This window comes from Sturnira hondurensis, unplaced genomic scaffold (genome assembly GCF_014824575.4).
Source record: "Sturnira hondurensis isolate 20B ecotype Veracruz unplaced genomic scaffold, ASM1482457v3 Scaffold0005329, whole genome shotgun sequence".
Classification (NCBI taxonomy): Eukaryota; Metazoa; Chordata; class Mammalia; order Chiroptera; family Phyllostomidae; genus Sturnira; species Sturnira hondurensis.
This window is the reverse complement of record NW_028077960.1, coordinates 5,109,348-5,136,765: the sequence shown is the minus strand read 5'-3', so window position 1 is coordinate 5,136,765 and position 27,418 is coordinate 5,109,348. Positions and strand designations below refer to the sequence as shown.

The window sequence follows — 27,418 nt, the reverse complement described above, 5'->3', positions numbered from 1 at the left end:
ACATGGGCGTTTTCTTAGCTCTTCAGACTTTCCTACATTTCTGTGAATGAAGAAGAGATTATCTGTGGCAAAAAAAAAAAAACAATAGAAAGTGTTATAGAAATATGGTCCAAGTGGTTATATGATGATGGGATTTTCTTAAAAATAGATAGACTCCAGATGAAACCAATATGTGGAGACAATGATAAAAATAACAACCGAGTTTTCCATGAAGCCCCCTATTGACAGCATTCTGCTGAGTGCCTGCCGTGTTTGTCTCATCTGATTCTCCCAACAGCCCTCTGAGGTAGATGCTGTACCATCTCCAGCCACAGATGAAGAAACTGAGGCTTAGAATGCCTAGTGAACACAATCGTATATACAGCGCCCCCAAGTGGCAGAGCCAGCAGGTGACCCAGGTCCAGCAGAGGCTAGTGCCACCTTAAGGACCCACTGATGGCACTTTGGTGGTGCCTCTGAGAGAGTTTGGAGACATAGGCCAGCACTATTAAGTCATACCCATCAGAAACCAACTGAGCAGTGTCCTGAGATACAAACCAGAATTCGGGCCAGATTCACTTCTGGGCACTATCCCCTCAAAGATCTGAGTGTGGTGAAAATGTTTCCAGCTCCAGCCCTACAGAGGAGTGACCCACCAGCCTCACACGGCCAACGTGGGACCGAGCCAGGGCTACACCCAGGTTTTCTGGTTCCCAGTCCAACGTCCTTTCTGTCCTGCCAACTGCTTCTCCCACTAACTGACGTCAGCTCCACTTATCAATTACACGGCTGCATTCTGGAGAATACCAGCGGCTTTAAAGTAACGTAGTACAGGAATCTAGACATGTGATAAAATTTTATAGAACTGCACACCAAGAAAAAGTGGTAAAATCAAAGTAAGGACTGATGGCAACAGAATATATAGACACACATATATATGGTTTTAATGATGTGGTGTGCTTATATGAGGTATTGTAATTGCAGGAGGCTGGGTAAAGGGTCATTGAAACTCTCCTATTTTTGCAACTTCTCGTGAGTCTTAAACTATTTCAAAATTTTAAAAATTATAACTATATATAATTAATATAATAGGAAGATAAGCTCAAAATATTTAATCACCCACTGTATCGCTGAGTGTAGTATGTAGAGTGTAGGGCTAAAGCCGGCCATGGGGGAGAGATACATATGTGGTGGGTGCTTCGTAATATTGAAAGAGGAGAACGCCAGTCATGCGTGGGCCAGCTCTCACTGGGACCGTGGTAACAGTGCTTAAATTTCTTCCTCTGCCCTTAGGTCACTGCCACTATCTTCTCCTTCAACAGAGCTAGAACCTGCAGCATGGCCTCTGATCCTTGGGCCGAGGAGAGATTTTTACATAATGGTTCAAGCATGGGATTATGGTTAAAATCTCCGCTGCAGCTCTTGTCAGCATGCATGGCCTTGGGCCAATTACCTAATTTCTTTCCTACAAGTTTTAGAACTATCACAGGTTGCCTTTAAGGTTAAATGAGAAAAATATATGTTCAAAGGACTGTGAGTGTGAATATGATGGTGAATATGAGGAGGATTCAAACTCCATCTTCTCCAACCAATTAGTCACAAAGACCTGTTCATTTTGCTTACTAAGCATCCTTCAAATCCTCTTCACTCCATCACCATTTTTCCAGTTCAGGCTAGAATGTCACAACATTCTCGAGACTTTATGTACCCAGTTGCTAATTAACAACTTCCTAAAAGAGAGTTGACCCTGGCCCGGCATGACGTAGAGAACGCAGGACTTCTCTTGCCTGATGAGTCCATATATCTGTCTCACTACCCCGGTTAGACCCACATTCCCAAAGGCAGAACCAGAATCTGATTCAGCCCGGGGTTTCCCAGCCCACCTGTCTGATGTCGTCACTCAGCCACGTCAGTGATGAAAACGCATGTTTGCATGTTTACATCCCCCTTGGCTGGTCCTTCTTGTCATTCAGGTCCTGGCCCATGGGTCACTTCTTTAGCCATGCCATACTGGGATATGCCATCCAAACTGTCCCTCTTTGTATCACCTGATCCTCACAAGAGCCCTGTGCTGGAGAAAGGTCAGTTGTCAGGTATGCAGTTGTCTAAAAATAAAGGTCTTGAATGTATGTTGTCTACCCAGTTCTCACTGAGGAGCCCAAGTTGTCCTTCCTGCTTTGTGAAGTGCATAGAGGGCATTTGGCAGCTCCATGGCAACCCAGTCTCCGGGGACCCTGGGTAACCACTACAACACTGCTCTGTCGGCCATTGTCTCCCCCAAGGAAGGTTCCCACACTCCCTGCTCTGATTTTTCTCCTGAGGAGTGAGCATGGCACATTCAGAGTCCAGAGCCAGGCCCAGAGGAGACAGGAGGTCACCTCTTTAGTACTTGGCATCACATGTGGCCACACATATCCCTGAAGCCAACCTCGGGCTACAGGACGTCTTCCAGGAAGCACTGCTGCCCTCCATCTCTGTGTTGAGATTCGCCCAGAGTGGCCATGCTGCGCAGGAAGTCCGGTGCGAGGGCAGGCATCCGTTGCACTGTGCAGAGCATTTTAACAGAATGTCTGCTTCACGAGATAAAACGCCACTGTGTATTTGTCTGTGGGTGTCTGCAACAACCCATGGTGGTATGATTTCCTTGTGCTCATCCCACCCAAACTGGGTTGCGGGCTGACGGCTGCATGCAGTGTCTGCCCCATCCTCAGAGGCCCTCATTCACTCTTGAACTATATCCCTAAGCCCTGTTCACAAGAGAGAAACTCACTAGACGGCCAGTCCTCCCCACTCAAGGGCACGCCCATGCTTCAGCCCAAGTTATTAACTGAAAAACAAATCTGAGCATTGCCCTCCCCTTCTTCAGACATCCAGTGACTGCAGATCCCGTCGGGCAAAATCCCTACACTTCACCCTGGCGAACAAGATGCTTGACAAATTCAGCTGAATCCTGCAGCCTCATTTCGTCCCTCCCAGCAACGGCATGTCAGTCTTTCCTGCTTCTTACTCTCTAGGTGTTCATTCTTGCCTCCGTGTCTCCATGTACTTTACTCCCTCTACATGGAGTGCCCCGTGAGAAGGAGCTCAGGCTGGGGCAGGCAGCCGGGGGGTATCGGGAGTGGACCCTCGGTGGGAAAAGCGGGAAGGTGAGATGTTACTAGACAGGGAGAGGGGGTGCTGGCCAGCTTTGCTGTCGCTGTCGCCCCTCAGTGACAGGCAGAGGCATCTCCTTAATTCTGTTAGGATTGGCCAGCTTTGCTGTCGCTGTCGCCCCTCAGTGACAGGCAGAGGCATCTCCTTAATTCTGTTAGGATCTTGCTTTGGCAACATGGGATCTACTTTCCGAAATTTCTGTTGGTGGTGGCATGTTTTTGTTTCAAAGCAAAGGAGAACTGAAGAGTTGAGAGGTGGAAATCATGCACAGAAAACATTTTTTTTAAACTTCTGCTAAAATATGCACGGGGCAGGGGCAAGAACTATTTGGGCAAACATGACATTTTGAAAAGTTAATTGGATGTGGATGAATGTATCGGGGTAATGTTCTGTTATCATCAGAAATAATGTTTTGCAGAGAAGGTATTTGTGAAGAGAGATCAGTGGTTACTGACGGACTGATGTGCACTCAGGAATATGGAAGCAATAACGCAGACCCCCGGTGCCTGCAGAAAGGTGTCAATCAAACGTGAAGTTGGAGGGGAAAGAACGAACACCTGCCTAGACTCTGCCTGTTCAGTTTGACCCACAGGACCCACGTGCACAGACCCAGGGTTGTTTAACAAAGTCCGAAGTGGACTTGGGATGGTTCACTGACCACTTTGCCCCCTGAGACGGGGTGTGATTATTAGAATTCAAAAACCAGTACAAGCCTGTATTCAGCAAATATGTGTCTCAAGTTTTAGAATTTCATTCTGATTCCAAGTACCATTCCCTAGTCCCATTCCTCGGTGAAATAATTCTCTCAAGTATTGCGTTGTCCAGACTATAATCCACCGACTCCATCTCCTGAGAAAGTGTGACAGGAGGTCATGTGTCCCTGTTTGGGGCTCGGAAGCGCAATTCCAGGAGTGGAACAGGATTCCATGAAGACCATTCTGTTCTGATCCAAGGTTTAACTTTTTAATGCAAAATAAAATTGCCTCAACAGAACCAGGAATGGGGAAGGGGCCGATGAAGCAAAAAGATCTTGGAGTGAGAAATGGGAGAGTCTTTGGGGGATGAAATGCAGGGAAGTCAGAGTCCCTTTAAAGGCCGACGAGACTGCCTGTACTCTCTTTGTGTGCCCCTTATTTGGACGTGCGTCATCCGGTCTGCTGATGCTTCTGGCCCTTCTTCGCTGCTCTTGCTGCCCTGGGAAAGTGCTTTGGGGGAGCCAAGCAGAAGTTCTGGTGCTCAGCTCCTCAGAGCCACAGTGACAAGTGGGCACCCAGATCTCAACCATTTTGCCTTAATTTCCTAGGAAACTGGGCCTGAGAACATGCCTTCTGGGGGTGCTTCTCTAAGTGTTTGTAGAATCAAGTCGTTTAGAACAGGAGACTTGGGGGCAAACCCTAGTTTTAGGTATAGCACTTATCAGGGTCCCAAAGAACTTCCTTGTATAAAAACCCCAGCACAGCCCAGCCTTTTCTCTGTCCAAGTCCAACAGGGGGTGGGTGTTTGGGACAACATCTCTGTCCAACCTATATGATGAGTATTCATACCCTACACGCTCCCTGTCCCGTTTTCCTGCATTATTCTTCTGCTCACTTACCACCACTAAATGCACTATTATTTTTACTCGTCTTGTTTACTGTCTGTGTCCCCGCCCACCCCCTAGAATGTCCATTCCACACGATGTCCTTGCCCAGAGTAGATGCTCCGTGAATATCTGTTGAGTGAAGGGAGACACGAACTTGCTCACCTGCAGGAATTGAATGGGGCGAGAGGAGGGTCAGTCCGAGTCCCAGATCTTCAGCCTTCTCCCCCCTCCCCCAGCTGCCCCTGATAGATGCTACAAGAGTCTTCTGTTTTCCACCTCTTTGCAGAGCATCGGCTGTGACGACTACCTAGGCTCGGACAAAGTAGTGGACAAGTGCGGGGTGTGTGGAGGCGATAACACGGGCTGTCAGGTTGTGTCGGGCGTGTTCAAGCACGCCCTCACCAGCCTGGGCTACCACCGCGTGGTTGAGATTCCCCAAGGAGCCACAAAAATCAACATCACCGAGATGCACAAGAGCAACAACTACTTGGGTAAGCCTGGTCTTTTTCTGGAGGAAACCGTCTGTCACTCCAGTGTGGTATTTCCTCCAGGATCGTGAGGTGGGCAGAGCAGTGTGCAGAGGTCCTCAGACACAGGAGGTCACTGGGAATGACAGAGCACTGCCTTCCACTTGAAATGAGCTGCTTGGGTGGCGAAAGTTTAAAAAGTCCTAATTGCAAGTAGTGTTTAATATTTACACAAGTAAACCATGCTCTTTTTCTTTCCAAGAGAAACATGGTTATGAATTCAATAGCAGGCTAAATTGCCTTTGTAAGACAGGGGAGGGTCTTTGAAAAGATGAAATCTGTCAGTCTTTGTTCTGGGGACTGTGAGGTGGCCAGGGCAGTCAACCATCCTATCGGGACCTTTACTCCCTGGAGGTCTAAAGCAAAAGCCATGCTTCTCTTTTTTCTACTTCATCTGCCTGGGGCAACAGTATGCACGTATCCCCTGAATAACTGTAGAGACACTCAGCAATCCTTTTGACCAATATTGTCAATAACGAGAGGCCATTTTAGCCTATTTTCCTGCAAAAGGAAATCTTTGTTGATTTCTAAGTTTCTGGCTGATTACATTTTATGCAAAACAATTGAGGTCTTGAAAATTAATTTTTACCAATTTCTAATTCAAGTAACCATGTACAAATCAAGTAACAAAATACTATAAGGAAAGCAATTCCTTAAAGTCTTTTCATAAACAATGTTGTTTTTATTTTTGAATTACTTATTTAACAGGAATTAAAAATGAAGACAGTTATACTTAAAAACAATAAAAAAATAAACATAAATAAATATATAGCATGGACTCGTGCCAGGCACTGAACACTCAACAGCCTTAAGGGATAGGAGCTGTTCCTATCTGAATTTTATAGATAAGGAAACAGGCACAGGGAGATACACAGCAAGAAAGAGGGAGAGCTGGGATTTGAACCCAGGCAGTCTCTGTTCAAGCATGATGGTGTCCCGAGAGATAATGGCCAGGAGCAGTTCTCAGAGCCAAGTTCTTCCGGAAGAGCATCAGCCATGCCGCAGTCCATGGCTACAGGGGTGCAGAGACCCTTCACTTGGCATATTTCGGGTATCGGAATCTCCTGAGAACTCCAGGTACTGCAGCAGTTCCTTCTCCGCCCAGTCAAATGCAGTCGGAATTAGCCTCACTTAGTTTTGCTGGTGGGAAGAGGAAGGGATGGCAGGTGGAACTCTGAGACAAGCCCAAGCCCACTGGCTCTGGCAAACCCTGGAGCCGTCAACGTGGCAATAAGCCTAGGTTCCCACTGAATGATTTGTGTGTTATTTTTAGTTGCAAAAAATAGTCTTTGTGAGTTTCCTCCTTTCTTTTGTACTATTAGTTCACGTCTCTGTAAACATCCAGTCTCCTAGAAAGGGAAGTGTTCTTTAGGGGATCGTTTGAAGTGTCATTGTGCTCAAATGCTCCAGCAAACAGTGCCACTTTTTCTAAGGTTTGTGTTATTTTAGTAAGTTTTCCTTGACTTGAATTAGTCCTATTCAATAAGTGATTTTTCAACTCGTGCCCTCCGAACCATGTCCTGGCTGAATGTCCACTGGATATCTGAGTGGAAACTGCTCAGTTTTCCATCTAGTGTATGGAATGAGAATCCTGACCTTTTTTAAGTGTTGAGAAGCAATAGGACATCAGATATTCGGGACCCCGCAGAGCCCCTGGCGTTTATTAGCATTTGACAAATATTCACTCACTTTCTTTTTGTCTCAGAGAACAGTAGTCAAAGCTTTATGATATCAACAAATTCCATTTCCCCTGGAAAAAGGTGATGAGACAGGAGAATGAAAGTACTCAGAGTGAATGGCAGGGTGATTCAGAAAGCTGAGGAAAATATAACCAAGATACTGAAATAGAGAACAGGCTGTCAGTGACCAGAGGGGAGAGGAGAGGGAATTTCAGGGGGAAAGGGTGAGGAGTTTGCGGGAGCAATTATAAAGGACACGTGGACAATAACAGGGGGGGATGGAAATGGGAGGGAGGTGGGGAGGGCTGGGGGGTTGGGCTGGGGTGGGGGGAAAGGCAGAAAACTGTACTTGAAAAAAATTAGTAAAAAAAGTTAAAAAAGAAAGAAAGAAAGTTGAGTTAAACTTCCTATGCCTGTGATGTGGGGGTGGGAGGGACATGAGAAATTCAGAGTCTATGGAAATATTACATGAGGTCACATGGGCAAAGGAAAAATTGTGGAAATGGAGAGCAGCTATATATAGTGAAGGGAGACCCCGGGGTGGCGAACAGGAGATTCTGCCCGTAGGACATACGCATCACCTGGGATAGTCTTTTTTTAACTCTGGTTTTTATTGAGATATAATTCACACCCAATAAAACTCACCCTTTTAAAGTGCACAGGGGGTGGGATGGTCCTTTTCCCATCACAGGTATTCTCTGTACTTATCCAACTCATCCCGCTACACCTTCTGTTCTGTGAAATCTGTGTATCATAAAAGTTAAAATTGCATAAGATTGCTGAAGATTATATATGTAAGCCATTAGAGCTCAGGTCTGCTGGCTGTCTTTGAACTGCCCAGTAACTGTTCTTTACATTACACAATTCCAAACATCGAAACATTTTTCAGATATAAGTGGTCAGTTTCCCCGCAATATTCCAGGTAATGATGAAAGTTAGGTTTTCTTACTTTGCAATTTCTGGCTATGTAAACTGTATTTGTATAAAATTTAACTTGGTTCATGTAATTTATATGGCTGTTTGCGTACATTCGTCCTGCAGAATAGGCAATATAGAAGAAATGAATAGCTCAAATTCATATCATTGCTTTTTAAAAATGTACAACTTTAACTTGTTTCTCAGTTACCTTATTGTTTTCCTGAATCACCTTTAGTTATTTGTGATAAACCAAAATTCCCCTGTGAAACAATCTGTATTTTTTAATGAGTGGCTCTCTAAGCTTGATAGAGGTAAAAAGTAGATTTCTGTAAAAACAGAAGGACTTGTCATGTGCTGGAGAAGATGGTTCTAATCACCTCATTTGAAAAGGGTTCTTTAAACCCTCGATATTTAAATGACCCTAAGCCACTCACCTGGTTAATAACAGTAGTCATGTGATATGAATATATAGCACTTAGTCTCCAAGCATTTTTACATACATGGTCTTCTGAATTTTAAAACCGGATGTTCCTTATTTTGTTTGCTTCAAAAGAAAAAAGAGATTTGGTGGGTTAGTTACTAAAGATGCAGTTAGAGACTTAGGCTATGAAAATTGAGATTTAAACATCAAAATGTGCATAGCAGAAGGAAATGTACACCAAAAACTTTGGCTAATAGGTAAGTGGTAATTTATGGTTTAATTTGGCTTAGCCATCAATAACTGGACCTGCTGGACTCAGGTTCTGAAGGAGTGCACTCCAGCCCTGTCATAACCCACAGAGGGACGGGGCCGCACGGAGCAGGGAGGACAAGCCAGCTCATTATTTTGTGTTTCTCTGAGCGAAGTTGGAGAAACCACGACATTGAACGACGCATGGATTTCAGGAGATAGGATGTTTGCCTCATTTTAGGTTAGAAACTAATGAAGTTCTACAGAATTGAACTCCACTTTTCAATGGCATGGTTAATTGGCATTTGTTCACATGCTCCAAAAGATAGTCTAGTTGGTGGTTTAGAGATTCCTAGATTTTTTTAATGAGAAAGACTTTGGAACCCCCATATCCATGGTAAGCTATGCATTTTCCTTGTGCACATAAGTTACTCAGAACAGTTCTCTTTGGAAATAAAAAGTTGAATCTAATGGTATTAAAGTGATTGACATTCTATATATTACTTGCCCCTTCCTTAATAATAAGATATAAAATTATTTTAGCTGAAATATCCAAGTTTGGCAAAGTTTAGCCAGCTCAGTTTACTAATGTCATTATGTACCCGTTAAGAAATCGGGCACAGAGGCACGCCAAGCAAAAAGTGGCTCTACAGGCCGTGTCTGCGTGCCAACACGTCGCATCGTTGTAGAGTCTTCGACTTGGGAAGGGTTTCTCTAAAGGTCTGTAAGCTTTTAAACATAAACTGGCACTATCTTTACTTTTAAGTACATTTTCTTAAACATTTTAAACAATAAGAATAATGGTCTACTTTTTAAATATCGAGTATCATGGGTCATCTTTTATTTAACTTATTAGTTGGGCAGCTTTCTATATAGGAAAGATCGGAGAATTTTAAAATGATGTCTTGTATTTTTGTATGGCAAGTAACCCCAAAGAGTTTTCCATAGGCAGTGTAAAATTTTGGACAGTACAGACAATATAGAGCAAAAAGATGAAATTCCTCCTTCACACCAATCCTATTCTTGGTCCACTGTTGTCAAGTGGAAAGACCGAGATAAACAACCACTCTTAACAGTTCAGTGAGCATCTTCTAGTCCTTTGGAAAAGTACAAGGAAATACATATCTTCTGAAATTGATATTACTGCACACACTTTTTGCAGTTTGCTTCTTTAACATTATATCATGGTCTTTTCATATGAATACACACAGAGCTCGCTCATTCTGAGTGTACAATACACCACACAATGGATGTGACACCATTGAAGTATTTCCCTATCCAGGGATGTTTAGATTGTCTCCAGTTTTCTAATACTACAAATCTGTAATACTTTAGATTTTTGGTTCAAGAGGGCAGAGAGAGTACATGAGATTTTCTTCTCTTCCTCCCAAGATCCCATCAAAATGATACTAAAGGAATAAGAAAAGATATAACCCACGATAGTCAAGAAAACAGGAGGGGAGGGGCATCTGTTAAAGGGCATAACAAATTTCTGGAAGAGTGTTCACTACTCGAGTAGAGGAAATTTGAGACTGGGTGGCAGAGGGCACTGTGATGAGGAGGGGCCAGCCTGTGTACAGAGCCTAAGGGGCCTCTGAGTCTTGGGGGCAGCAAGTAAAATGGAGAGTGGGATAGGAAAAAAACAGGGGAATGGTGAAAAAAACATGTATATCAACAGGCACCCCCCACACACACACACATTCAGAACTCTGGCATCGACCTCCTTGTCCAAAGCGGAAGGTCACTCAGGCACAGGTGGGAGCTCTGGTGTCCAAGACCCCAGTCTTCACTCCAGAACTGGAGGGGGAGGCGCACGGGGCTGGCTCCCCATTGCCTCACATGCAGAGCGTGGCCTGCCAACAGGCTCCGCCCGTGGGTGCCGAGTTCTCGGGCAGCCTTCTCCTTGCTCTGTCCGAAATGCGAATGCCTAACGGAAAACAATAGCAATGGACGGCCAAGAATCAATAGACATTATTTTAAAGCATATTGCGTGAAAGAGGAAACCCAAGAGAAATAACTGGAAAAAGTGTTTCTAGAAAAGAAAACTTAAATGTTCTCTAACAAGTAATGATTCCGTGAATGTCCAAATGCATATATATATCCTTTTAAGCTTGTATAAATATTTCTGTAGGGTAGACTCCTACAAATAGAACTTGCAGATCAACTGGAATGAACACTTAAAAATCTGAATGATAGAGCGAAACTCCTCTCCAAAGTAGTTGTAATGATTTATGACCCCATCAAAAATACATAAAAGAACCCTTTCATCTCAGCAACACTAAATATTATTAATGCACCTCATTTTTAGTGTATCTTTTTATTTACACCTTATGACCACTCATTTTTATCATTATTTGTACTCCTCTGAATTTTCTATTTTTAAATTGTGTTTGTAGTTTTCTCACTGATTTTAAAAACTCATGTGTTGTAAATAATAACCATTTTCAACTTACATGCATATTAGCCTTTATCTTGTGTTTCTCCTCTCCGTGTGATATCTATTATTCTATATAGAAAATTTTAAATCCTTTTTCGTCAGATCTGTCCATCTTTTTTATTTTTGTCTTGTCTAGAATGACCTGCCCACCTCCAATATTATAAAATTATTCTTCAATATTTTCTTCTATTACTTTTATCATCACCTTTTGGTACTTAAATATTAAAACCATCTTGCATTTTTGTGTGTGGTGTGAGGTAGGAAACTGAACAAATCCACAGTTTGTAAAATTTCTCCCACAAGTTGGAAATGCCACGTCCACCATACATTCAATTCGAATGTGTGTAGTTACACTTGTGGGCTCTCAGCCCAGGTTCTCTGACGGATTTGTCTCTTTCCTCTTCAGAACCACATTGTTTTCATTACTGTATGTTACACGCTTTATTCTTTGCTAGGTCATCTCTCTCCCCCCACCCAGCTCTTTACACAGACACTTATTTTCCTAAATTGTCTTACATTTGGTCTACATACTCTTTAAAATCCATAAAACTTCTGTTGAGATTTTAGCTGAGATTGCAATAAACTTACGGATTAATTTGAAGACAAATATGTCTTCACAATATTGACTCTTGATTTCAGAGCCTAGTATGCCTACCACCTTATGTTCTTTACTAATATTTCTTTATCTAGACTTTGCACATGTTTTATTAGGTTTATTCCTAGATATTTTACAGTTTTTGATAATATGGTATAAGATCTTTTTTCCATTGTATTGCCAATAAGTCACAGTGGTGTACATTAAGTCAGTTTATTTTATATATTTATTTTGTACATTAAGTAACTGTATGTATGTATGTGTAATGAGTCAGGAACCAAATCCAGGCACAGTCCTTTCTCTATGTATTCTATATATACATTCTATACATTCTACTTACATTCTATGTATACGCTCATACTCATTGGCAAATAAAATGTGGCTAGGGGCAGGGATGGGGGTTTTGCTACACTCTTAACAATTCTACTTGCTTTTCAGTTATTTTATATGGATTCTGTAGGTGAAAAATCTAAATGATCTATGGACAATAATAATGTATTCCTCCTTTGTGGCATTCTACCTCTTACTTCTTTCTCGTCTTGTTGCACTTAGAGGCAAACCTCTAAAAAGGTTTAGAATAACCATTGGCGATGGTGGACCTCCTTATCTTGCTCCTGACCATGGAAATGCTTCTAACAGATGTTTGCTGAGGTTTCTGATAGATATCTGTTATCAAAATACGGAACTTCCTCTCTGCAACTAGAATGTTTATTGGAACTTGCCTTTGTTTTGGTAATACTGTCCAATGATCCTTAGTTGTAGATTTGTGTTTTTAGAATTAATGGATATTTGCTTTTGATAGGTGCATAAGTGGGTTTCCTTCGGTTACTACAATGCACCGAATGTTTATATCCCCCAAATGCATGGGTTCAGATCCTGCCGCCCAAGGTGGTGGTATTTGGAGGCGAGGCATTTGGGAGGTGATTAGGTGGTTAGGGAGGGCAGAGCCCTCATTAAAGAGTCTGGAGGGAGATCCCTGACTCCTTCTGCCCCGTGGGGTTCCAGGGGAAAGACGGACGGACATCTAGGTCAGGGGCTCTCACCAGGCACAGAATCTGCAGGTCCTCGGATATGGCCATTTTGTTCAGTGTCGCTTCGTTGTAACACTGATGAGATGCCATGGGAACTAAAGACTGGTTTGTAGCAATTAGCCTATGGTAAAATTGGTTTTATTATATGTTGTTTCACTTAAAGTCTCAGAATCTATCAATGACATGAAGTGAGGACTTACTGTACTTTGCAGCCCCTGGAACTGTAAGAAATCAATTTGTTGTTTATGAGCCACCCAGTCTGCAATATTTTGTTAAAGCAGCCTGCGTAGACCAGGGCAATGACCTTCATCTGATTCTTTTTTTTTTTATCATTTTATTTTCTATTGCAGGTGACACACATTATATTAGTTTCAGTGTACACTATAGTGATTAGTTATTATATAACTTAATGATTATCCTGATAAGTCTTGTACACAGCTGATACCATACATAGTTATTAGAATTTTATTGACTGTAGTCCCTTTCTGTACTTTACAGCCTCATGACCATTGTGTAACTACCAATATGTACTCCTTAATCCCTTCACCCTCTCTTCCCATCCCTCCAACGCCCTCCCCCAATCTGGTAACTCTCAAAATGTTCTCTGCATCTATGAATCTGTTTGTCTTCTGCTTGTTCATTTATTTTGTTTTTTAGATTCAATTGTGGATAGATACGTATTTATTACTATTTTATTATTTATGTTATCTCTCCTTCTCCTTCTCCTTCTTCTTCCTCGTTCCTTCTTCCTTCTTTCTCTTCCCCCTGTAACACTTCATGTAGTACTGGTTTGGTGGTGATGAATGCAACAGGCCTTTCCTTCGAACGGGCAGACCTCAGTGTGCTGGGCCACCTGCTCTCAGGGTCCTCTGAGTGTGTGAGCAGTGGGCGGGCAGAGGAGAACCAAATTCACTCTCTTTTAGATGCGTGTGAGAATTCAATAGGATAATACTCATGAAGCACCCAGCATGGAAGTGTTTAATACGTATTTTCCCTACCTTATCTCAAGACTCCAATATTCATGAATGACAGCTTCACAAAATTAGTTTTCCTTGTGCTGGCGAAATGGAGAGCGGCCTTCTTGATGACCCCACTTCAGAAGCCTCCAGGATCATGCTGGCTTAAGTGTGAAATTTTACACCTTTCTTCTCAGGGATCAAAGGCCTGCCTACCTGACCCAGTTGCCCGCCCTATTTGTGTGTCCTTATGGCTTCTGCCCCCCACTGGGTCTCGGAGTTGTTCCTTCTTCCCAGCAGAACAAAAGGAGAAGCACAGTGGGCACGGAGGTCAGCCTCTCCCCTGGGCTGACTCATTCTAATCAGAAAGTGGTTTCCCTCGAGCATGGGTTTCCAATCCCACGGCTAGACCCAGACTGCATCTTGTCAGTGGCGTCTCTCTGCTTTCTCTCCCATGGAGCCTCCAGTGCTTGGCCTTGACGTCTATCGCCCGCCCAGCACTCCCATTGAAGCTGCCAGCTGCCCAGCTACCGTTTTCCTCTGGGATGCCCTTGGACAAGTGCCTTCACTTTTTCTGAGGTTCACTTTTCTCACTGATAAAATAGGAAAACAATTGTCATTTCCCCAGACTGTTGGCTTTAAGTGAGATACGAATGCAAATGTCTAGCATCTTAGGGGTACTCAGTAATTGTTTGTTTCCTTATCGCCCTAGATCAGTGGTCCTCTCCCAGGCGGCATCTTGGAATCACAGGAGGCATGATGTCTGAAGCCTCCTTGAAATATGCCGATGCCTGGCTCCCACCCACAGATGTAATTAGCCCTGGGCACAGTTTGAGTATCAGATTTTTTAACAGTCCCTAGGGGATTGTTAAATGTCCTTTCAGGGTAAAAGATCAGCTGGGGGGCTGCAACTGGGACGGGGGTGGGGCTGCTACTAACATCTGGTGCAGAAAGTCCAAGGATACTGCTAAACACTTTACAGTGCATACCACAGCCCACAACAAAGAATTATCCAGTCCAAATAGCAGTCATGCTCAGATGAGAAACCCTGGCCTCTGTGAGCACTAAGATCCTTTTGATGGGAAACTTCCACGGGCCAGATTTCACCATTCCACAGAATGGTGTCCAAAAAACAAAGATAAATGTCTATGATGTTATCGGAATGACTATTTTATCTACCATTGGGTTTGAATTTATCAACTCACTCTGCATTCTTAGTTTCTAATCCAAGCCCCCTCCTTCAGTCTACCTTCAATATTTCCCTCAACCTGTTGGCCCTGGGCCCCCCTTGGTTGCAGCCCCAGCAACAGAAGTTCTAGCTTTAAACTCCTTCATGTAGCCTGCCTCTCTGGCATTTAGAATCCTTGTTTGCTTTCTCAGTACATGGCAGAAAAATAGAAGCCACAGAAGAGAGAAAGCAAAGAGTAAGAGTTTTCTTTGGATTCCCCTAGGACTTTGTGCCTCCAGTCTGACACCTACACACTGTATGGCTGCTTCTCTGTTTAGATATCTGCTCTCTCCAGTTAGGCTGTGCTCTCCTTGGAGACAGGTAGGCCAGCCTTAGACGTGCCTTCTCTGGAGTCCCCTCCCTGTGCTAGCAGCTGTGCTGGCAGTGGGGGAGCAGAAACCCAGGCAGCCCTGGCCCTCCTGCAACCACACAGCGCTGAGCAGCCCATCGGGGGTCTGCAGACCTCGCCCGTGGCTCCAGAGTCATGTGTTTCTCTGCTGTGGGAAGCCTGGGCGTGCCTCCTCCCTGTGGTCCAGCACTCACACGGTGGGGCAGGGCCAGGGTTTCCGGGGTCGGCGTCTGCGTTTATAGCTGCAGCCCCTGAGCCAGTACAGGTGATGGGCCTGCTGAGGAGACCAGTGCGTGAGTGGTTGAGTCAAGAACCAAATCCAGGCACAGCCCTTCCTCGTGGCCTATATTCTCCATACGTGCCCAGTCACTGGCAAATCAAATGTGGCTGGGGGCAGCAGAGAACCTGAGCCCCCATCCCCCCACCATTAGAAGAAAGCTATGTCCTGATTTTTTACAGTCTTTTTGTCCCCATCACACTGTTCTGGCTCTTCCCCTCTATGGCCTCAGATCTGGTTAAAATTCCATGGCCTTCCCTCCTGTTGCACATCCTTGGACCAGGTTGCCATGGTTACATCTGGTGACTGACATCCTAGTCGGCGCACTTTCACCGTCTGCATCAGCAGAGTTCTTCTGAAACCAGCATCTAAAAGAATATCCAGCTCTTACACTTCTGCAAGGAGGACATACAGAGGATCCAGAGACACATGAAAAGATGCTCAATATCCCTAGCTATCAGAGAGATGCAAATTAAAACTACAATGAGATACCACTTTACACCGGTGAGAATGGCTATCATAAACAAAGCAATAAACAACAAATGTTGGAGAGGGTGTGGGGAAAAGGGGACTCTGGTCCACTGTTGGTGGGATTGCAGACTGGTACAACCATTACGGAAAACAGTATGGAATTTTCTCAGAAAACTAAAATTGGACTTGCCTTTTGACCCAGCAATTCCACTGCTGGGATTGTATCCTAAGAACCCGAAAACACCAATCCCAAAGAACCTATGCACCCCCATGTTCATAGCAGCACAATTTACAATAGCCAAGAGTTGGAAGCAACCTAGGTGCCCGTCAGTAAATGAATGGATCAAAAAACTATGGTACATATACACAATGGAATTTTATGCTACAGAAAGAAAGAAGGAGCTCCTACCTTTTGCAACAACATGGATGGAACTGGAAAGCATTATGCTGAGTGAAATAAGCCAGGTGTTGAAGGACAAATACCATATGATCTCACCTCTAACAGGAAGCTAAACAACAAAACAAACAAGCAAACAAAATATAACCAAAGACACTGAAATAGAGAACAGGCTGACAGTGACCAGAGGGGAGAGGGGAGGGAATTTCAGGGGAAATAAGGGAGGGATTTAGAGGAACCTATATAAAGGATACATGGACAACAACTGAGAAGGGTGGAAATGGGAGGGAGGGGGGAGGATGGGGGGTAGGATGGGATGTGAGTAATAGACAGAAAACTGTACTTGAAAAATAATTAAATAAAAAAATTGAAAAAAAAAAAGAATATCCAGCTCTTAAAAAGAGTAGAACATTTGGAGAAATGGAACACCACCATGTGGGACTTTCTTTTTTATTTTTAATTGTGGTAAATATATATAAAATATAAAATGTATCAGTTTAATGATTTTAAGTATATAATTCAGTAGCATTAAGTATATTCATGATGTCGTACAACTACCGCCATTGTCTTTTCCCAGAAATTTCTCATCATCCCAGAAGCTATAACTAATAAACAATAATTTATCATTTCCCCCTACCCCAACCCCCTGGTAACCTCTATTCTACTTTTCGTCTTATGAATTCGACTCTTCTAGGCACCTCATCCAAGTAGAATCGTATGGTATTTGTCCTTTCATGTTTGGATTATTTCACTCATCATAATGCTCTCAGGGTTCACCCATGTTGCAGCCTGTATCAGAAATGTATTCTTTTTTATGTCTACACCACATCTTGCTTACCGTTCATCGGCCGATGGCCAGGTGGGTTGTTCCCACCTGTGGCTGTTGTGAGGAACGCTGCCGTGCACGTATCTGTCTGAGTCCCTCCGTTCAGTCCTTTTGGGAACCTGGGAGTGGAACTGCTGGGTCATGTAGCAATTCTGTGTCTGACTCTTTGAGGAACTGCCAAACTGTTTTCCACAGTGGCTGCACCATTTCTATTTCTTTCCATGAGGATTCTGGTTTCTCCACATCCTCACCAACATGTCAAGTCTGAATTTTAGCAACTGATATGACACACACTGGTGGTGTGCTTTTGGATGCCAGGACAGGGTGCCGAGATGCTTTGTGACCTCCCTGCTACCTGCTGCAGGTACTGGCATCCCCAGGAGCTCACCGAACTGCCAGCACCTCGAAGCGCTGCCCTCACTCTGGCCGACTGGAGTTCCCCGATCACGTGGGGGTGAAGGTGGCACCAAGCAGCTGGTGTTTTATTTGGACTCAGTCCTCACCTTTTGTCCAGCAGCGAGCTTTCCTGTTTCCTGTCCAAAGCCAACTCTTCAAACAAAGGTCCCCTGCCAAGGAGACGGTGCCCTCCTGCTGCGACTTGGAAAGATGCCGTCATTGGTTTTCACGGTCTGGGGGACTCCCTGCTGCATTACACACTTCCACCTGCTGTCTGGTTCAGGAGAGCGCTGATGTCCTTAACCTGTTTCCATGGGCTCCCTTTTCGTTTCCAGCGTCAGTCGCTCTGACTTGAAAAGCTTTCAGGTCTTTGGACCAAACAGAGACCTGCTTTTTAGTGAGCACCCCCTCCCCTGGAAATGTAAGGCTGGGTGTGCCTGCTTGTACTTGGATTTGCCTTTGGTTTTGTGGGCAGTAGTGAAGCTGCAGTTTGTTTTTGCTCTTAATTGTATCATCTGTCTTAGAAATGTGCAAAGCGTTTCACACCTGCCTTTCTACACCTAATGGGATGCATTCCTCAAATTCAGGAAATAGTGGCTGAGTGGGCTGGGTCGTGGATTTTTATGGAAGTGGTATGACAGCCCTGTCCCTACTGGGAGAACATTCTCTCCCATTCTCTCTGGGCAGGGCACCCCACACGGCATCCTCAGTGGAGCTGTTCATTGCTCCCAGGTCACCTACCCAGGCTAGGGTAATAACTCAGTAGCCATTGCCTGTGCGCTGGGCATGCGTAATGCTGTCCCATATCTGTCCATTCCCTAACCCACTTGCAGGTACCTCAAAACGTTTCCTCTTTGAATCAGCGTCAGGCTTTGCAACGTGTTAGATAGCTCAGCTTCCGTATTAGGGAATTAATACAAATGAAGCCTCAAGAAGAAATATCTAAGGTTTATTTTATTTTTTTTCCAATTTTTTTATTTAATTATTTTTCAAGTACAGTTTTCTGTCTATTACTCACATCCCATCCCACCCTCCATCCTCCCCCCTCCCTCCCATTTCCACCCTTCTCAGTTGTTGTCCATGTATCCTTTATATAGGTTCCTCTAAATCCCTCCCTTATTTCCCCTGAAATTCCCTCCCCTCTCCCCTCTGGTCACTGTCAGCCTGTTCTCTATTTCAGTGTCTTTGGTTATATTTTGTTTGCTTGTTTGTTTTGTTGTTTAGCTTCCTGTTAGAGGTGAGATCATATGGTATTTGTCCTTCAACACCTGGCTTATTTCACTCAGCATAATGCTTTCCAGTTCCATCCATGTTGTTGCAAAAGGTAGGAGCTCCTTCTTTCTGTAGCATAAAATTCCATTGTGTATATGAACCATAGTTTTTTGATCCATTCGTTTACTGACGGGCACCTAGGTTGCTTCCAACTCTTGGCTATTGTAAATTGTGCTGCTATGAACATTGGGGTGCATAGGTTCTTTGGGATTGGTGTTTTAGGGTTCTTAGGATATAATCCCAGCAATGGAATTGCTGGGTCAAAAGGCAAGTCCAATTTTAGTTTTCTGAGAAAATTCCATACTGTTTTCCATAATGGTTGTACCAGAAATATCTAAGGTTTAAACATCACTTAGTAAACAGCGCTGACATCATAAAAGAGACGTGTCCGCTGAGAAAAGCAGTCATTTCAGGGCTTGCGTGAGCAGCCTCTGGGGCCACCCACCCTTGGCCACTCTGTGGTCACTGCTGCCTTTTGGGGTGTCCCTTAGTTTCTCTCAAGGGTTAGAGCTTTTAGGAATGGGAAGTCTGCCATCCAGGGTGGTCTCGTCCTCTTCCTGGTCTTGCCTTGCACAGAGAAACTAAGCGCCATTCTCTCATTAAGCCGAACTCTGGTCAGATTCCGCTCATCTTCTGAAACTTTAGTTCTTGCTGATAAATCCCTGAAGGAGAGAGCTTTGGAGATCAGCCTCTTTTCTCCTTGTAAGTGCGGCCTGCCTCTCTTGGCTCTTCTCCAGCTGTTTATTAGCCAAGCATCACCAGCTCTTGCAACTTTGGGCATCTCCTGATGCTACTCTGCCCTTTCCCAAGCCAGAAACGATTCCTCGAATTTAGGATCACAGAAAAATCAGTCTAGGGAAGGCCCACTGCTCTGTCTGAATGCAGAGTTGATACATATGTCCTTCCATAGAAAATATACTTTCACATAGTCCTATGCCTCCAAATTCCTTTGTGGCCTGGCAGTTACACTCAAATATATCACTCCTTGGGGGCAAAAACTGTCTCCTTGATCAGTATTTATTTCTTCCTTTAGCAAGTAGTTGTATACTCTGGTTAAGTAAAACATTGCTCTTCACCTGACTTGATGTTCGTGCAAAATAATTAAACATTTCAGTGACTCTCCACCAGCAGTGCAGAGACCCGAAGTGGAACAATACCTGGCCCCTGCTTCAGAATGCATTCACGACCAGCCTGCTGGGAAACCTCTGAAGGCTTTGATAAGAGACCCAGCGCTATGTGAGTGCAAAGAATGGAAGAAGTACTTCTAACAGGCTAATCTGAGGAGGAGCCAGGGGATGGCATTTAGACTGAGCTTTTAGAGCTGGGGAGGACCATACAGTGAACATTTTAGCTTTGCAGGCCATCCGGTCACAGCTGCAGCCACTCTCAGCCGCAGTGAGGAATCAGCCACGGGTGGTAGGTGGTGAACGGGCAAGGCTCTGTGCCAGTAAAACTCAATTTACAAAGAGGGCAGTCACGAAGCTTTGCCTCCACATGTCGTGTGCTGACTCCTGTTGTAGAGGACGCGCAGGCTTTTATCAGAAGAAACAGGGGCGGGGAGAGCATCTCCATCCAAAGGAGCAGCAGGAGCTAAAGTACAGAGAAATAAGGAAGGGGAGGTAGGCCTGGACTTGGGCTTGGTGTCGTACAAAACAAGTGAGCGGCCTTGGCGTGTGAGACTGCAACCGTGGGATAAGACCAGATGCTGGAAGACCCCTCACCCCACCCTCCATCCTTCAGATTAAACTCCTGGGCAGTGGTCAGCACCCAAAGACACTGGGCTGGAGGAGGGTAGCAACGAAAATGCTTTTGGCAGTGGCAGGGGAGTAGGGGAACGGAGGGCAGCCAACCGCTTCGGAAAGGCCAGGTCTGTGCGGAGAGTCTGAGGGCCAGAAGGGACCGATGGAGATGCTGGTGAATCAGTGGGCTCGGTGACTCCAAACGGGGATCTTAATCTTCACTGAAACCCAGTGTTTGTGTATGTGTGTCTTCCATCAGACTGCAGGGTGAGTGCCTTATTATACAAAAACACAATACACACCAAAGTGCTGCTAGGTCCTGGCAGGATAAAGTGCATGTGCACTTAACATTTTCACATGAGCTGGAGCAAATGAGAGTAGAAGGGACAGATGAGTAATTTCAGAAGTTGGGAATTTAAGTCATCAATCCTACTCAGTAAGAAAAAGAAAGAGAGGAATACTATACGAAGGGAAATTTGAGTTGCATTTGAAAGAAACTAAGCTTCTCTCCTTGTCTCTGAGGCAGCACCCTTGAGCCCCAGCCTGGTCTCTCCCCTCTTGTCCACACATTCTGTGGCTGCCCAAGGTGGGCGACTTTCCAGATGTTCCCCGTGGCAGTGGCCCAATCCTCACAGTGGACTCCCACTGGGCAGCGGGAGCCTGTCACTGACCTTCATCAACGCTCTGTCTGAATTGAGCTGTTCTATTTTCAGTTATCCTAATAAGTTGTATATTCATAAAGTATGAGATCCCAGAATTGCTTCAAGAAGGCTGTGGTGGAAATTGATTCATCAAAGAAAACGGATCTACTTGTCTGACTTGAGATTTCTTCCGACGCGTGCTTCACATTGTGGCTGAGACGAACTTGGAATTTTAAGAGGAGCTGCCAGTCAGCGGTTTCCTGGGCAGAGGCACCCAGCATTCAAAGTCTCGGACACCTCAGTGCAAGCAGGATGGTGCAGGCTGTGTGTGTGCAACTAACTTTCTGGCACTGCGGCCTCAGGTGGTCAGTCACTCCACGGTCAGTCACTCCATGGTCAGTCAATCATTTTCTTATCTGTAAAATCAGCTGACGTTGACACTCATAGGGTCATTGGGAAGATTAAATATGATACTTGTACTGAAGCACTCCAGCAACAAAATACTTGTTCATCAGGGTCAGGTATCATTACTGTTTTTATTATTGTCATATTATATACACTAGTCTAGAATTATATGGTTCTAGATGCACATATTCATGCTTAGAGATTTTGTCTGGAAAATAAATACCTTTCCGCAAGCCAAGTCCCTTGTTCTAACCCCACCGAGCAAATGGTGAAGTCTGTGTTTTAGGGCACATGCTTTTATAACTAAGAGTAGACTAGATCGCAAAAGTAGTTAGTGTCCAGTTGGTGTGCTGGGCCCTAACAGCTCATTGGCCTGGCGTATCATCAGAGTATCCGAGGATGCCACCAGAAGTGGACCAACACTCATGTTTAAGGTCTGGACAAGCAACAAGGATTGGGCTTTTAGATGTTCGACTTGTAATATGAATACTGACTTCTAATTCTGTGATGAGTCATTTGTCAAAAATGTCCATCTGCATCTGAGACCTGCAGAACAATGCAATGCCTGCTGTGGCATGCGGGAATCCAGGGCCTAGCCCCTCGGTACTGCTCAGTATGGGGACCCCTAAGCCCCTGTGATGCAGACCCCTCCTGGGAGGGGCGAAGACGTGTTCCAACCCAAGATCTTTACAGGCCTACTTAATTGACTTCAAGCAAATAAATTGAACTTTTCATCACGGAGCTCTATCTCCACTCCTCAAAGCACAGGTGAAAAAGAGATGGGCATGTAAGTGCAGAAAGCCGAACCTCTGGTCAGAGCCATTAGCTGGCCTAGCCTTCATTCGTTTGTTAAATGGGCAAATGGGCTTTTTTGTGAAGTATTAAATATAAATGCATAGGATAAACCCTCCATTCGAAACTACAGAGCTTTGCCCTGGGTGGCATAGCTCAGCTGGTTGAGCGTCGCCCCGCAGAGCGAAAGGACGCCGGGGGGATTCCCGGCCAGGCCACGGGCCTGGGGGCGTGTGCGAGGCAACTGATGGGCGTTTCTCTCACACATCCATGTTTCTCTCTTTCCCTCCCTCCCTTCCCCTCTCTCTAAATATGAATGAGCAAAATCGTTTTAAAAATTGCACAACTTTGATGAATTTTCACAAAGTGAACACACCCGTGTAACGAGTACTCTGACGCCAGGAGCCCCTCCCAGCACCCCCTTCGATCACTAACCCCTCACACCCCCCAAAAGAATTTATAAATCCTTGTTTTTTAATTTTCACATTGATTTCCATTTTTAAAGAAATAAGAGTATTGCTCTGGCCAGTATGGCTCAGTTGGTTGGAGTATTGTCTGGTAAGCAGAGTTGTGGGTTCGAGTCCCGGTCAGGGCCTATGACATCTCCAGCCCCAGTGCGCATGGGAGACAACCAGTCGAGGCTTCTCTCTCTCCCCCTCTCTCTAAAAAACAATAAAAACATGTCTTTGGGTGAGGATTAAATAAATAAAAGTACTTATGGCTTTGACCACTGTAACCATGGATTTATTTTCCCTGGGGTTTTTTGGTATTTTTTTAAAGGAAATAAAGGAAAAAATGGTATACAAATAGGATCATACAGCATACACTCTTTTGTACCAGGCTTATTTGGGGGGGGGAGGCACTAAACATCTTTACATTTAATTTAGAGTATACTATAAACTTTTAACATTTAATTTAGAGTATATGGGAAGTGAGAATATAGATTTTTCTTAATAGCCAATTTTCCAACCCGATTTATTGAATGACATTTATTTGACATTGGAAAGCTTACAGTGTGCTTGGTCCTTACTGCAACCCAGGGTCTGCTTTCTAGCTGTTCGTTCTGTTCCGTTTCTCTGTCACATTGTTTCTGTACCACATTTTGACTATTGCAGCTTTAAAATGTTTTTTAAATTTTTTATTATTGATTTTTTTTTTTAGAAAGAGAGCCCCGGCTGGTGTAGCTCAGTGAATTGAGCGCAGGCCTGTGAACCACACGATCGCGGTTCAATTCCCAGTCAGGGCACATGCCTGGGTTGCAGGCCAGTTCCCAGCAGGGGACTCACGAGAGGCAACCATACATTGATATTTCTCTCCTTCTCTCCTTCCCTTCCCCTCTAAAGATAAATAAATAAAATCTTTAAAAAAGAGAGAGAAAAAAAAATGCTCAATTTATTGTTGGACTGATTTATGCATTCATCAGTTGATTCTTGTATGTGCCTTGACCGGGAATCAAACCTGCAACCCTGGTATTATCTGAACGAGGCTCTAACCAGTTGAGTTACCTGGACAGGCCTACTATTGTTTTAATATTTGTCATGGCAAGTCTCCCTGTTTTGAGTCTTTTAAATAGCATCTTAGATAATCAGGAATGTATATATTCCTGGTGAATTTTGGAACCATTTTGTCACATTCAAGAAAAAAAAATCCTAGCCCTGGCTGGTGTGGCTCAGTGGATTGAGCACCAGCCTGCAAACCAAAGAAAAAAAATCCTAGCGTTGTTTCCATGTGATAAATGGTGTTAAATTTACTCAGTAAGCAGGTATTGAGCACTTGCTGTGAGCCAGCCTCTGTTTTAGGGGCTGGGAATACCAGTGAGAGCAAGGCACACCCCCACCTGACACACATCCTAGTGTCGAGACTGGGGGCAGAGGAGCAGGGAGAGAGTTCCGGAACGCAGTGCAAACTGCCAAGAAAGCAGGGAGAAAGGGTGAGCAGTGGTGGCTGGAGGAGCAGGGTGCTGTCCAAGTGACGCGGTCAGAGGTCCCTGGAAAAGGTGTTGCTTGAACTGGAACTTGCGTCATGCCAAGGCTGTACTGCATCTGTGAGCCAACGTGGGAGGAACAGACATGGTTGAAACATCCAGCCTGGGAAGATAGCACTTATTTCCATGTATTCATATAGTTTATATCTGCCAGTGACATTCTGATGTTTTCCAGATAGATTCCCTGCATTTCTGTTGAAGACTGGTCTTAGATATTTAATTGTATTCATTGGGGTGTGGTGATGATAATGCTGGAGAATGAAATCACCTTCTATTTAACCTTCAAAATGGTTGTTAGTCAGTGGAATGACAGTTTTAAATTTCTTACATTTATCACTATCTGACCACTCTGTTGAAATTTTGTGAATTCTGAGCATTCTCAAGATCCTCGAATAATATAATCTTATCATATAGAAATAATGATAATATTGACTCCTTTCCAATAGTTATACCTCTAATTTCTTTTTCATAATATATTGCCAAAAGTTTACCAAAACTTATAGAACATTTTTAATATGTGACAGCACTTATTACATACCCTAACTCTGACTTTAATTTTCACTATCAAGAAAGATAGGTATATTCTGAATACATATTTTAAATTACTCTCTGATTACATGCTTAGTATAGGATTCAGAAAGAATAGCTGTTCCTAATTCTGTAAATGTTTTTACCAGGATGATTTTTAAATGCCATTTTGGCATCTATTTAAATTATTTTTCCCAAACATTTCCTACATTAAATCATCCTTGCATTCCTGGAATACAACCTGCTTCATCTTGCTCAGTGATTCTTTTAATGTTCTTTTGAGTTCAGTTTGCTGCTAACTTACTCAAATGTTTAAAAATCTGTGATTCATAAGTGAGACAGGTCAATGGTGCTGCCTCTCCGAAGCCGAGGTTAGGGTAGCATTCCGATTTTTACGTGTTTCAGAGGCTTATACCATTGCCTGTTCCTTTAGATTTTGATGTCAATTCACCAGTAAAAAAAACATATATATATATATATGGCTCTGGACTCTTAGGAAAAAAGTATTTTTTGTAACTTTTAAAATTTCTTCTAAGGCTAGCACTCTATTATGTTTTCTTGTTCATCTTAAGTCAATTTGGTAATTATTTTCATGTATCTCTTTCATGGAGAGTTTCAAATGTTGTTACATAGAATTATATGTGGATTCACTTACAATTTAAACTCTGCAGGCCATGTGGTCTCTGCCGCAGCTGCTCGACTCTGCTGTTGCAGCACGAAAGTAGAGACTGGTTTCCAATAAAACATTATTCACAAAAACTCGTGGCCGGATTTGGCCCAAGGCTGTCATTTGCCGGCCTGTGCTAAATGGATGCCTGGTGGGTCTGAAAACTGGCTAAGGTTTCTGAATACCTCACTCCTCACCAGCTGACTATCTCGAAGGAGAATTCTACCAGCACACAGATGAACAGTAACCAGGGAATGAGCAGTCGCTTCCCCTACCTGTCAACAGGCGCCAGAGCTGGGCTCATTCCTCATCCAAACATGTAGCTGAGAAAAGTTGCACAGTCAGCTCTGAGCACAATGCTAGATGGTAGCTAGTAACCAAGAGGGAATAAAAATCAAGCTACCAGCCTCTTATGAGGTATTCACTTTCTTTAATTGCTTATTCTTTAGTACTATTTAGTTCACCCCTAATGTGGTTATGTTCTGCTGTTTTAAATAAGAATTTTATTTTATATAAATAATGATGCTAATCTGCTTTAGTTTATGAAAGTTGTGGGATGTTGGCTCTTTAAACCTGGAGAATGTAACCAGGGCATCTTTGCTTCCCCCGGGTCACACTTTCCATTTTTTAGGAAAAGGCCATCAGAGGAAAATGAGCCACCACTGGGAAGGCTGAGCTCACAAACTAACCTCTCAGTAATCTGTCTATATCAACCATCAATTAGCCAAAAATAGTTGAACCCTTACGTGCAGATTATGCCTGTTCATTCATTCACTTATTCATGCACTCAACAAATTTTTACTGAGAGTTCATTGTGAGATGAGTCCGTTTTGGGCCGCAGTCGTGACTTCGCTTACATCTTCTTTTAGATGTCCGTCCGCGTGTTCATATATCTTCTATATAATAATTTCTTCTACCTTCCCTTTTAATAATGGAAGACCCTTGAGTGCAAATCTGTATTTTTCTGCTTTGTTCCTGGTGCTCCATACCTCTGGACTGGATGCTCTGTGTCCATAAAGCGCTCAGCACATCATTTCTATGTACTGACTGGTGGGAAGCCTTGGTAGTCCAGTCTCTGTCTTAAATCCCATCCGATTCTCCCCTTAGTTTTTCTATAGTTCCCAAAATTGCAGGGAACCTTTCCCTTTGTACCTGAGAGGGTTTGTATAGACTTAGTCATCACCGAGACCCAGACTTCACCCTGGAGATGAGTGTATTTATATGCTTAAAGGAAGTAATCCTGAGTTAATAGTTCAGAACTGTGTCCTGACTTTTAAAGAGACTCCATATTGCTTTTGATTCATAAAATTGAAAAGTAAAACGCTAATGTGTAAAAATGTTATTATGGGCAATAAAATCTGTTCCCAGCCTTTCATAATCAGTTCCAGCCCAGTCGACAAGCTTATTAGCAGAAATAATAGGGGTAAAGGGGAAATTAAAACCTTTATAATTAAAAAGAATAACACCATTCTATTAAGTTACCAGTTTAATGCCCATAGTTGGTTTTTTTCCCCCTTTTGTGAGCTGCTTGTAATTTTTAAAAACCTACTTTTGAGAACAAAATGTTAACATCTTGGAGTAATCACTCCATGTTCCCTATTTATTTATTTTTAGTTATTCACTTCGACATTTCCATCCCCAGTTATGACAAATGTCCCAGAAATCACACGCATCTGACTCTTCCCCAGAGTGAGGCCCTGTCCCTGCCTCGGACCCCTTGGGCCCACAAGACAAGGCCCGTGAAAGTCTTTGGTCCATGGCCAGGCGCCAGGCAGGTGCCAGGGACCCCGCGCCCTGAAGCGCTGCCGTAGGACCTGCGGACCTCTGCAGTTCACTTCCAACTCCATGAGAGTCTGACGGATAAACAGTGTGTGTAAAACGTGACCCTGAAAATAATAGCACGCCTACTGGAAATGCCT

At 43.8% G+C, this 27,418-nt stretch overlaps 1 protein-coding gene across 2 annotated transcripts in view; it reads left to right on the top strand.

Moving 5' to 3' along the window:
• The window catches only part of THSD4 (thrombospondin type 1 domain containing 4), a 593,206-nt gene that overhangs the window by 481,069 nt on the left and 84,719 nt on the right, over positions 1 to 27,418 (top strand). For both annotated transcript variants that reach the window (XM_037047150.1, XM_037047152.1), the window contains one exon: positions 5,001 to 5,205. In XM_037047150.1, coding sequence (XP_036903045.1) covers positions 5,001 to 5,205 — 205 coding nt within the window. The remainder of the gene's footprint in view (positions 1 to 5,000; positions 5,206 to 27,418) is intronic.